At 37.3% G+C, this 13,365-nt stretch overlaps 1 protein-coding gene across 1 annotated transcript; it reads right to left on the reverse strand.

Moving 5' to 3' along the window:
* Positions 1-967: 967 nt before the first annotated feature.
* On the reverse strand, positions 968-7,125 carry LOC136797980 (ectonucleoside triphosphate diphosphohydrolase 3-like). The gene is made up of 10 exons (XM_067054566.1): positions 6,962-7,125; positions 6,358-6,466; positions 5,483-5,630; positions 4,964-5,117; positions 4,611-4,805; positions 4,086-4,242; positions 3,426-3,568; positions 2,532-2,645; positions 1,866-1,997; positions 968-1,307 (listed from the first exon to the last, which is right to left on the reverse strand). Exons 1-10 carry the CDS (start codon positions 7,067-7,069, stop codon positions 1,116-1,118), a joined length of 1,452 nt encoding a protein of 483 aa, XP_066910667.1. The 5' UTR covers positions 7,070-7,125; the 3' UTR covers positions 968-1,115.
* Between the last annotated feature and the right edge of the window lie 6,240 nt (positions 7,126-13,365).

Below are 13,365 nucleotides of genomic sequence, written 5' to 3' on the forward strand. Positions count from 1 at the left end.
ACATCTTGGATCCCGCGAACTTTTTCTTCACGATCTTTCAATTGTATGATCACACTATATAAATCATTGGTAATACCAATATTAGAATATTGTTCCAATTTATGGAGCCCGAATGCAGTTGATCTCATGCAGAGACTTGAAAATATTCAAAAGTCTTTTTTAAGAAAGATAAATGGCACCTCAAATAACTATTGGGAGAGTCTAAAACAGACAAACATTTTATTCAATTCAAAGGCGAAGAGAACGCTACAGAAAAATGTATGGTTGGAAGGTGATGGAAAAGATCAAAGATTGTACCTGCTGTAAATGGTATTAAAACCACTGAAAACTCCCGGCTGGGCCGGATGTGTACACTGTCAATTCCAAAGAACCAAACATCTAAATTTAGAGACAGCACACTTGCGGTGCAAGGTGCAAAACTTTTTGATGCTATGTCAAAGAGCATCAGAAACCTCAAAAACATTTATGTTGATAAATTTAAAAGCACCCTGGACACACCTTAAGTCTATCCATCTGGATCCACCCCAGATCCATGGATATACCGGGTGCAGGAGAGCTAATCCAAATTCAATAATTGATATGAAAAATGTCTGCTGAGTTTCTTCTTCTCTCAACAGATTCTTCACTCAGAGGTGTTGTTCACCAAGAACCTTACCTGAAGCAGGATGCTCAAAGATCTACACAAGTAAACACAAGTAAGTAGACATTTATGGATACTGAGTATTCATAATCGACCTTTTTCTCGACGACCCAATATTTATTGATCTTGACTGCCTTTTTAGTCCAAATTTGCACATGATGCTATGGTACTAAGTTGAAACCCAGCTATTAACTTTAAGTGAATTTACAGCATTCACCACCCCAATTAGTACCTGGTACTTAGTTTGGCTTTTACCACCCAGCCGGAAGTGGTCCCTACAGCTTAGTTCCGACGCCCTCTGGACAAATGAAAAAAACTATAAATGAGTTATTCCAAGTTCTAGTTATATTAAAAGTCTAACTGAACATATTTATAAAGCCTTGTACAAAAGTAAAAGTAAAATATTGGTGGAAATATAACCTAACCCCCATACCCATGAATGACTATAAAAATAATTAAGCTAACTAATCGTTTCTTAAACAGGGTCGTAGACGTCCCTCTTTTTGCAGGACACAACAAAATAAGCGATCACGACCACCAGAAACACACCCATGATAACCATCAAAATGATGTATGATTTCTCGGACATTCCGCGGACAGTTTCGTACAAAGCGGCTGATAATTGATCTTTGTCTTTAATGATGGATCCCAAAGTCCAACTCGTTTTCTGTATAAGGAAGCAATGGAAAGGATCAGCTCAGGAATGAGAAGCAAAGATTAGGATTTCTGGATAGCCATAGCCATTAGGATAGCCATATCTCAATGTAAATAGGAAAAAGAAAATTGTTCTTGAAAGACGGCCCTATTAATGACAAAATTTACTTTACGTGAATTTAAACATATCCGGTCAAAAAATGACATCTGATGAACAATCTAAATAGTTCTAGCTCTGATGGTGATGAGCTTTAAATATTGAGGTGCATAGATTGAATTGATAGTGTGTGAGACCCCCGTCTCACTGACTAGTTGACTTTTTTCCTAGCAGTTGCCATAGGTGCAGGACAAAACTTAATGCCAATGAAGAAAACTGATTTTAGTGCAAGTTTTTCAAATTTTGTTGATTATTGTTGTTTCACAAGGTCCATTGGAATTATAACCAAAATACCTTCTAGGGATGAAATTTCTGTAGGATATTGTTATTATTTGGAACATATCTTTAAGAGCATTAGGTACAGATCTTTAAGATCTTATCACGTAAAAAGGAAAATGATTGAGACTTTGTTACCTTGTTGGTGAACATGAAGTTACCAGGAATGGTTGTGTCCACTTGAACGACATTTTGAAGCACGTGATTGGTCAACGAGTTCGATAAACAATAGGTGAAAGAGTACTTCCCAAACCCTTCACGCTGTTCAACCTGCGCATGCGTCGAATGAACAAAATGAATGGAATTAACCGTAAAAGCCAAAAATTTATTTTTCACGAGAAGCTGACCAAGTTTTTTTCTTTGTTCTATAAACCAGACACGATATAAAGACCCTGACCCTCGCTTATTCAAATTTCTATGATTCGAATCCCTCTAACTTGAACTAATAGTCTTTTTCATGAATTACGTAACGAACATCACTTGCCTCGCATTCAAACAATTACCATGGTGATTAAGTCCCTTGAGACATAAATGAGACATTTTTTTATGAATAGGAAGTAGTTTTTATAAAATCCGCTGGGAGTCAATCATCGTGGCAATAATTTCGAAAGGAGGCAAGTGATGCTCGTGACGTAATTTATGAAAAGGTCTATTCCCAGTTCCCGTAAAGAAGAAACCCTCTTAAAATCTTTTTATAATTCGAATATCTCTGTAATGCGAAAAATAAGATTCCTCGATCAAATTCCAATTATGAATAAGGGTCAACTGATCTCAGATTAGGAGTAATGTTTTTTTTCAGCTCACCTGTTGAACATTGGATTCACACAATGCTTTCAAGTGTTGTTGAAATGTCGTCAGATTAAAATCGTTCGGCAGATTCAGAAACTTGGATGCATAATATGCTGCTCCTCCGATCGCCTGTCGTGTGAAAATGAAAATGAAAATACTCTTTAGAGTAAGTAGACATCTTTTTTGTGGAGCCCAGTTTATTCTTGGTAAGCTTCTGAAAGCATTACCGCTCACGCATAACCTGTAACCATCTTAACTGAGTGCTCGACACCATATGAGTTGAAATGAAGAAAAAAAAGATCTTACCACGAATTAATTGTATCCGATAAAGTTATAGCTATAGCTGAAAGCTAGAGTCTAATTTCCTTTAGAGGATTTGAAGCCATTTATTCCCTACATAAGTTGTGCGACCCTTGTGGCTTTTAAAAACGCCAGATTAAGTAACAGGAGAACCTTTACCACCAGAATTCAAAAATTTTGTAAAGCACGAAATCCGTCATCTGAAATGCAGCGCAAATTTCAAAGCATCGCTTTGTCTTGCTTGGAAAAGCTCTTTTCTCAATAGCATTCGGCTAAGAACTCAATGATATCAACGCCACAAGAGAATACACCTTTTCCACCGTAATCGCGCGGTCAGGCGCTTGTCACTTTATTATTAATTACCCCCCTAAACACGATCCAATTCTTTTTTTACAACTTTTTACATGGTTTTATTAGGGTAGTAAAACGGAAAAAATGCCCGTGCGGCAATTGGCGGCTACGGTCGAAAAGGTGTATTGGGTTTCAAGTTTACAATGGAATCTAAATGTCCATCATTTGACACGGCGGCTCTAAATCAACCCCTTTTCATGCTATTTTTTGAATGAATATATTCTGTTCCAAGATATCGAATACACAAGCTTTACTTACAATAAATTTGCCGTGTATTTGGGGTTGAAAGACATCGAACATGCCGCATGACGTTTGATTGCACTTTTTGATATCAAACAATTTTTGAACGTTATTTTGACATTGTGTGTAGTCACCAGACCCTTTCATTGTGTAAAGTTTCCCTGGAAACGAATCAACACCATGGTAGGTTAAACGATAGCAAAGGCAGCAGGTTAAAATTCTCTATCAAACAGTATTTTCATGAGTTGCAAGATTTTTAAGCTTTACTTTCAATATTTTTGATACTCACTATTTTTGATTAGCTTTCATGTTTTACACCCCTGTCTCAGCGACCCGATGTGAACTCTGAAAACAGTGGGGATAGAATGAAAGAAATACATGTCGATAGGAATGTAGGTTACACCATGAAGGTAAAGGGTATCCTTAAAATATTTTTTGTTCCAAATTAGAGGGATGTTGCCAGCCTTATAAGAATAGCAATTCAAATTTTCTCAGCAAATCCATGAAATTTCACGGTTGATTTTTCGAACAATTTTTCGATATGGAGAGGGTCTCATCGGTTCTGTTATACTAAGTGTTAAACACTTATTTTTCAGTTTTCTCAGGATTGAATCACTTAATGAACCGCCAAAGTTTAAAAAAAATGACAAAACAAAAAATGAATCGAATATGTCTTACCACTACTTGGATCACTTGGGATGCTTTGACCGAGGAAGCTGTTGGCAAATGCTCCACTTATACAAGGCTGTTTCTCCCATAAATATTGCTCTGTGAGGTTCAATTCATATCCTTTGTTTCCACAGGGATTGTCCACTGTTGTGCTGTAGTTGGCGTCCTGGATGGAAAAACGAAAAAATCTTATGTTTGAGGATGTTGATACATTTAGGATCTTGTTTGCATGTGACCGAGATCAACCAAAGAGTTTGAAGTTACAATATTCTACAATTATAATATTTTACAATATGAAATTATTAATAAATCGCAAACATTATCATATCTGTAATCTGGATTACTTAGGTCTTAGAAAATTAACGGGTGGAAAAAAGATAGCAAATGGGTCACCGACAGCAAACTTAGAATTGGAACTAAGAACGAGCTTCTGTTAAAAGTCAAGTAAAGCAAGTATGCAGCTGTACAAAGTTATTCAATTTTCACAGTGGATGAATCTTTAACCCAGACGTTTTCGAAGCGTCACAAACTCACACGAACAAGTTCAGCGTAATATCTCCTCATAAATTCTTCTTTTCCTAAACAGAGATAGGAAGTTGCGTAAATTTTGTAATTTCCTCCATTGATATCGACCTCAGATGAGTATGCTGCAGGTAGGTTTGTACCCGATGCTGGTGCAAAAGCAATTTGTAACGAAGTGCTTCCAATCTCAATGATTCCGTTACTTTCCTAGAAAAAAGAATATTAGTTTAAGCGACGTGCCACTGGACAGTTGTAAATGTGCAAACAGTCTGTGTTGGAACGCCTAGTCACATTTCTGCTAAGTATTTATTTAACATATCAAGATAACTGTTCCTAGGATATTAAAAAGTTAAAGTGGAAAATACCTTGCTAGGGAAAACTTTATTAACAGTGGTCCAAGAGTAAGTTGCTTCATCTTTGCCAGGGATGGTACCCACAGTCGACACTGGGAAATTTCCATCGGAGAGAATCTTTCGCACTTCTGACCAAACATTTTTATACTTCGTTCCATCTTGTAACCTGAAATGTTAAACGAGACAAAACGAGTCATTTGTTAACTTGTTGACTACGACAAAACGAGTCGTTTGTTAACTTGTTGACTACGACCAAACTACCAAAAAGAATTGAGGAGGGCGAATAGCACTCATAGTGAAACTGGTGGTAATTGAAACGAAACATTGGTTCCTACAGCGGGGAAAGTGATATAAATAACTCCTTGTACTTTGAATCTTTCTGTAATTCGAAAAACATTCTAACAAGAGAGACTCGATAAAAAGGTCATTTGTAGATGAAAAATGATAATGGCCTTCGTGTAAAAGATATTTTATATTAGTCCCCAGGCCACCCAGTGAGTGCTGCGAATCACATAAAGAAAATATACTCACTTGAGTTTTCTCATTCCAGCAGTAGCCTTCATGAAGAGAGGAGTTGACTTGATGATATCTTTTGGAATTTCAGCTTCTGCATCATGAAGACATTGAATAAGAAGTGGTCTCAGTTCCGTGATGTTTGAATATTGCGTCAATCCTTGTTCTGTTGGTAAAAAGGAAAACTTGCTGCCGTCAAAGAGCGAAACAAAAATTTTTGTATTCGAGAAATAAACCTTGTACAAAGTTTGATCATATCACACAATACTAACGCGTGGATACAAATCATAATACTGTTTTAACCGGTAGCGTATTTTCCTGGAGGGGCCAATACGCCGGTACCGAACTTGCTTATCTTTCAAAAGAGTTTGTTGATCAAAAGTAGTAGCGAAACAGTAATTTAAGATGCGATCCTTGTCCTGGTTATTGCTGTCAAAGTACAAAACGAAATGGTCGATAAATAAACTTTGCACCAAGATGGTTCGGTAACTAGAATAGAGCGCGTGATGTCCAGGAGAAGCCAATACATCATTACCGCACTCACTTATCTTTTAAAAGAGTGTTCAAAACCAGTACAGCAGTCGCTCTCTAATTCAATTTTCAAGGGAAATTAGATTTTCATCGAATATGGGAGAAATGAAAGTTTTTAATGGTGACGGTGACTTTCAATATTATCGAATAATGGAGCGTTAAGAATAGTTTGTTTTGTTACATGATAAATATGGGCTTAAATTTCCATTTCTTTCTTGCTTGTTGCAATGATTGCTTTTTGGTTATTTCCGCATAAAAGTTCTGTAGAATTTTCGCACATTTCACGTGTCAAGTCAAGTTTCGGTGTTGGTATCAATGGGCGACAGTACAGTTGACTTGAGGAAAAATAAATGTGGTCTTACTTTCACATTTCTTGCTAAAGATGTTACGTATGTCATCCTCTGATCGATATTCGTAAACGTAAAGACGGCTCCCCGTACCTCCGGCATCAATTATCACGCCGTAATGTCCCTGTAAATGAACAAGATATATCTGGTCAAATAACCCACTCAAAGTTTATATATGCATTATGGGGTTTATTGTTAAGCTCTAAAGTTTAACAGTGAGACAGGGATGCGAACGTTTCACACATGTTAAACATTTAATTGCCGTTTTTAGTAAGTTATTAACCCTAAAAGTCGATGAGTATCGCCCTTTACAAAGGGATAGTAAAGGTGGGAAAATATATATGCGCATAATACGGCAGTAACGGCGGTGAACGGAAAAAATCTCTACCGGCTTTAAATTCTTTTCAGCAAAAAAACTTTTTTCCGAATTTGCTTCGGCTTTGGGTCTTAAACTATAATAGCATAGTCTTGATAAGATCTTGAGCATTATCAGGATCATCAAAAAGCGAGCTAAGGGACTGGGTTCGAGAAACGAGACAGAAACGAGATAAGTCTTATAAAAAGAAGTGTGCGTAGTGGTTGAAACCATACAAACAAAGGAAAGCGTTTTTCTACTTACGTGTTTCAGCACTTGATTCTGCTGACTGTATTTATATGAGAAATAACCGATACACGCAATGCAAGCTACCAAGATGATGGCAGCTACAATTTGATGCCAACGAGCCATGATTCGTGAAATCAACACCAAATAAATATCACAAACCTGCTCAAATTTACAGCAAAGAGAAAGAGAAGTTATTCACTGATTCAACTACCTGGACATCCAGACTGTGAAACTAAACTAAATCATGCGTACTCTACTACTAATCCAATCAATCATTGCGCGCGCAGCTAAGAATTTGCCAACACAGAGTTTTCAAGCCTTCTAGGTATGAGTGGCAGCAGAAAAATACCACGATACAAGATATAAGTTTACAGTCTGGACACCCAGGTTACTTACATTACAAGTTTTCAGAAACAACAATTTCTACAGATTTTCAAATCAAAACATGACTGTGTATGCACTCACACTGTCGTGTGTTGTAGAAACTTTTATGAACTGAAAACATGGTTTGATTTGAGATTTGATTGTCAGATAAACACACGATTTTCTTTTCTTTCAAACGATTGGAAGCAAGTCCTAAAAGAAATTGTTTGTTGATCCAATCAAAAAAGAGGAAATAAATCCATGACGGCGCGTCAAACTCTAAAGGGATCAAAAATACATAAACGGACATCCTAATTATGGCTTTTAATAAGTTTATGACGATCTCGATTAATCTTTTAATGTCCCAACTGTAATCTTGCAATCCAACCTGTGTATTATTTTTTTGAATTTTGTTTCTTCTGCTGTTAACCGTCTGGTCCACTAACTTAGAACTTTAAGTTGTTGTGCCGAGGTTCGACAAATTCTCACAATCATTAAATTGACAAAATAAGGATTTGCCGATTTCACAAATTTGCAGCTTTTGACTTAAGCGGCATATTTTTCGAAACCTGGCGGAAAACCAAGGAAAACATCAGAATAAAAAAAGTTCACATCCTTGGATATCGATATTTACAATGCTTTCCATAATTCTGAAAACTTGAATGAATTAGTTGCATTATTACTACCCTACAGTAAACAATTTATTTAGAGGAAACCCAAAATGCAAAACAGTTCCGCAACTGAAAATTTTGCATTCTTACATTTGTCTATAGTCTGAGTCGCAGACATGGTACAGGTACACGAATCCGTTAGTGGATGCCAGCAGCCTAGTATTTGCCGAGCAAAAAGAAAAATTAAAAATTGTCTAATTAGAATAAAAGTCCAAATAACGGATTGAATCTAGCAGGTTTTTCGAAGAGCTCATTTTTCCAGATCTTGCGATAAACTCTGATTTAATTTTGCAGACGAGACGTGTAATGCCGTTTCTCGTTCAATTTACTCAGCTCGAAATGTATTATCAACCTTGTTTACAGATTGATGTTGTCAAGGTAACTCTGACTTTTTCAGTTCCAGACAAATAATTGCCTTTCTTTCGAGCTTGTTGTTTATTTAGAATGAACAAACCAAATTGGTAGTAACGAGAAACTTTCAGAAAGGAGAGACTGCCTAGACTCCAGTATTGACCAGTTTTCTGGTATTTGACGAAAAGATGACGGGTATACTTCCAGTATATTTTTGACCATTTTTGGAGAAATTATTGGCCGGTACGCCGTTATTTGAAACCAGCCAATTCCTGAAAGGATTGGAAAAATCAAATTTTAGTCGCATCAATTTTTTACCCCTAAAAACATCGAAATTATGACTATGGTCCTGCTAAGGGTCTTGGTGAAATGAAGATTATTATTTTCTTCCATCCTGTAACCCGGGTGATATTTGGACAAACGCTGGATTGAAATGAAAGTAAAGTCTGTCGAAAGATTTTGAACAATATGCTGAATTAAAACCCAAGATTTGATTTAAAGTTTTTCTGACTCAGTCATTGATTTTATACTGATTTAGCGAATGGGGCCGTCCAAATAGTACGTACGCACTAAAATGTCGAAAATTACCCCCTCCCCCAGTACGCAAATGGCTAATACCCCTTGTTAGTACGTACTTTTTCATTCACCCCCCCCCTCGGTTGAAGAAAATTTTAAAATCGAATCGTTCGGACCTTTATTTCATACATGAAAATCAATGTTTATTAACCCTATTCAAGCTAGGCTTTTAGCAGGGGCGGTTCAGAACTAGGGGGGGGGGGCTTTTCCTGTACCACCCCTTAACTTTTGATCTAGTGGGTCTTTTTGGATGAAATTTGAGGTTGTGTCACATAATAAGGTAACTTTTGACAAAAATCTTTTTGATGACGTCACTTATCATGCCCAAAGTGAGCAAAAACCGAAAATTTCCTTTGTTCGTAAATAGCTATTGTATTCTAACAAAGGCTTTATAAAAAAGTTGCCCGAGTTAAAATTGCTTACCTTTAGTGGATAAATTTTGGCATGGACTTAATTTGGCGATTGGCCAAAATACAATTTTTGACGGGGATTTAATTTGGCGATAGACCAATTTCGTAAAATTTGACGGGGATTTAATTTAGCGAATTGGAAATTTTGTCACATTGAAATGGGTGAAAATTACTCAAAAATATGCTAAAAAGTTGTGATTTGTATATGTAATGAGCTATTCTTTCTTATTTGGCGCCCCTTCATCAAAGAGAGCAATTAATCGTTAATCGCATCCTGTAGAGAGCAATTAATCGTTAATCGCACTCTTCGATGCCTCACCAATGTTTACAAAATTGATTTTAATGTTTTTTTCTTACATTTTCTTTCATCGAACGTTTTAATTGCATTCGAAATTCATTTTGTGACTGTGAGAAAGAAAATCTATAAACAACAATTAAAGAAAAACATAGAGAGAAGAGAAAAATATTAAACGTTCAGTGTAATTTCTGTAAATTACTTTCGATACTTTGCTAACTGGGGAAAAGTAGTAAAACCCATTGTGCGCTTAGCTCGTAAATCACATAATAACTCGTACAATTCGAAAATTGCACTCGTGATTTTTTTGTTTCGAATTTTCCTCGTCCTTTCGGACTCGGAAATTAATAACAAACAAGAAGCCCGTTGGGCGTGAAGGCCCAGCAAAAGCGAAATTTTCGCGCGCGATTTTCGCGAATTTTGGAATTTCTAAAAATTCCAAAAAATGTTTAACAAGATTTCAAATTTCCCCCAGGAAAGGGATGGCCAAAGGATTTAAAATTTTACTGCGTCAAACAAAACACAATGAAACATAAGTCGACAAGGATAATTCTCCCTTTCTTCATTTCTTAGAACAGGGAAGTGAAAAAATAAACGAAACATAATGTATTTAATCAAAGATGAATTTAATGTTGAAAGCTCGAAACTTTCTACTCGAAGGTAAACAATCAAATTCAAAATCCCGGGGGGGTACTAGGGCAAGATGGGTTACGGGGATGCTCCGCTGGTCAGGGTACTTTTTTTAACCTCTACGAGTCTCAGGTAGGGTCGCAAAAACACCAAAATAAAAAAATCAGTCCCTCGTAGGGTGCCTCTTTTTGGAAAATTTGGGGAAAAAGTAGAAAATTTGAGAAAATTTTGGAATTTCAGTCCCATTCAGGATCGCTTTTTTCGCAAATATCGAGTCCCACGTAGGGTCCATTTTTCGAACCTCAGCGGAGCACCCCCGTCGGTCAACAAGGGTAGTACCCCCCCCCCCCCGGGTTCAAAATATCATTAAATTCAACTTCCATAAGAAACAACATCAAAAAATGTAAAAATTGGTGCCACTTCGATTTATTGAGCTTCTTCGTTGTATTGTCTTTGTTCATCTTCTCCCTCTTTCCTCCATCAAGGTCAATTCGACTTGAAAATAATTATGTGTCGAGTTTGAAAAATCAAGCCACCAATTCGTTGAACGAAACAGATCCAGAAACAACCATTTTCACACGTAGCATCATGGAAAAAGTTCCAATCTTGTTCAAGTTTACACGTGAGCTGCATTTTAGTCTCCATTGCCATATTCCATTTAATCGGTATATATTTGAGATAATTCTGTGTCGTGTTTGAAAAATCAAGCCACCAATCGTTAAACGAGACAGATCCAGAAATAACCATTTTCACACGTAGCATCATGGAAAAAAAAAGTTCCAATCTTGTTCCAATTTACACATTAACTACATTTTAGTGTCCATTAACAAATTCCAGAATCAGTTTACTTGAAATAATTCTGTGTCGAGTACGTTGTCGAGTTTGAAAATCATGCCACGTCCCACTGTCACTGTACTGACCGTTGTTTAACAGCGACAGATCCAGAAGCAACACTGTGTCTTATTTAAATTTACACATTTCAGTTTATTTATTTCTATATTAGAAGCCATTATTTCTTAAAAATAAAGTCTTTTTGAAAACAAGAAACTTAAAATGGCAGTGATTTAATAAGGTAGAATTTTCACCCCTAAAGCTTTATGAAAACTTGAGCAAAAACTATAAGATATGACAGAATGTTGAAAAAGGTTTACAAAGAAAAATCACTAAAAAGTTTCTTTGGTTTGAAAGTCTCTAAAGCAAAGAAAATGTTCAAGAAAGTAATGAATCAACACGAATCAATTTCCTCGAGTGTGATTATTTACGTGGGTCCCGTGCCCTCGTGGGTCCCGTGGGTCCCGTGCCCTTGTGGGTTCGTGCCCCCCGTGGGTTCGTGCCCCCGTGGGTTCGTGCCCCCGTGGGTCCAAAAAAAAAACCCGTGGGTCCGAAAAAAAAACCCGTGGGTCCGAAAAAAAAACCCGTGGGTCCAAAAAAAAAACCCGTGGGTCCGAAAAAAAACCCGTGGGTCCAAAAAAGAAACCCGTGGGTCCGAAAAAAAATCCGTGGGTCCAAAAAAAAAACCCGTGGGTCCATAAAAAAAACCGTGGGTCCAAAAAAGAAATCCCGTGGGTCCAAAAAAAAAACCCCGAAAAAAAAATCCAACTTCAGTCAAATCCTTGTAGTTGTATATTTCTTTTAAGTTCGTTTATTTTGTATTTGAACGAAAAGCTAAAAGAAATATTTTCTTTATCATCATCCAGACTTAAAACTCTTTCGATATCGCCCAGCCAAAAAATCGTTCCTTTTGGAACGACGTCTTCTTCACCTTATAGCCTCTGATAGAAACATCCACTCGCTTTGAAACTGAATTTTCTTCAAAGAGAGGCCTCCCCAGCGATTTGCGTGATGGCGTGACCGGGGGGTTTTTTCAAGCGTGATGGCGCGATTCCGAATTTTTTTGGCTTGATTGCGTGATTGGAAGTTAGAACGTGATCTCGATTTGACAAAATTTTGGAGCGTGATGCGTGATTAAACGAAATTTTGCTCTGTATGTATTGCCGATAATTGCGTGATGAACTTCGATTTGGTCATTTTTCGTGAAGAGTGATTGAACTTGAAATTTAGCGTGATCGCCTGATTTGGGTCTGATCAGGGGTCTCTTCAAAGTTAATGAAGTTTACTTTCGATTAAAGCAAAAATGAAGCAAGTCTTTTCAACAGTGAGAAATCGCCCTGCAACAAACTTTCTCATTTGTCAATTGCTAGAATCCGGAAACTTTCTCTTTCTGGCGGTATTGAAAGAGTTGATATTTGACTGTTTTGTCCTACCTTGAACTCGAGAAAAAGACTTTCGAACACTCAGTCTCCCGCAGACAATATCTAAAACCGACCCGCAGTTTAAAACACACAAGCAAACAATAGAATGTTTCGAGACATTTATTTTTCCGGAACCAAACCAACCAATGAAATCCACGAAGTTGGATTTTTTTCGGGGGTTTTTTTTTGGACCCACGGGATTTCTTTTTCGGACCCACGGGATTTTTTTTGGACCCACGGGTTTTTTTTTTGGACCCACGGGTTTTTTTTTCGGACCCACGGGTTTTTTTTTGGACCCACGGGTTTTTTTTTGGACCCACGGGTTTTTTTTTTGGACCCAGGGGGGCACGAACCCACGAGGGCACGGGACCCACGGGACCCACGAGGGCACGGGACCCACGTAAATAATCACACTCAATTTCCTCGCTTCGATCTTGTTTTATTTGAAAACATTTGTTGTTTAAGGAGCGCGAAATCAGAAAATATATCTTTTTTTAGCCAGTACCCGACTTTAGCAAGCTTTTCCCTGTCCAGACGGCAAAAAGTGTGGTACTGGTATTAAGCGCCGTTTCTACCAAAACGGACAGACACACGGAAGGAAGGACGGAAGGACGGACAGAGTTGCAAATGAAAGGCCCTATCGCTAGCGCTGGGCCAAAAAATCACTCGTGCAATTATATACGAATTGCACTCGTTATCATGTGATTACATATACTAATTCTCTTTTTGTTAAATTTTGCGGGGATTTAATTTGGCGAATTGCCGAATTTGGAAATTTTGGCGAGGATTTCAAAATTCGCCAAATTTAATCCCCGCAGAAATTTATCCACTTACTTAAGGTAATTTATCCTAAATATTCAATAAATTACGG

The sequence above is a fragment of the Clytia hemisphaerica genome, unplaced genomic scaffold (genome assembly GCF_902728285.1).
Source record: "Clytia hemisphaerica strain Z4C2 unplaced genomic scaffold, Clytia hemisphaerica genome assembly, whole genome shotgun sequence".
Classification (NCBI taxonomy): Eukaryota; Metazoa; Cnidaria; class Hydrozoa; order Leptothecata; family Clytiidae; genus Clytia; species Clytia hemisphaerica.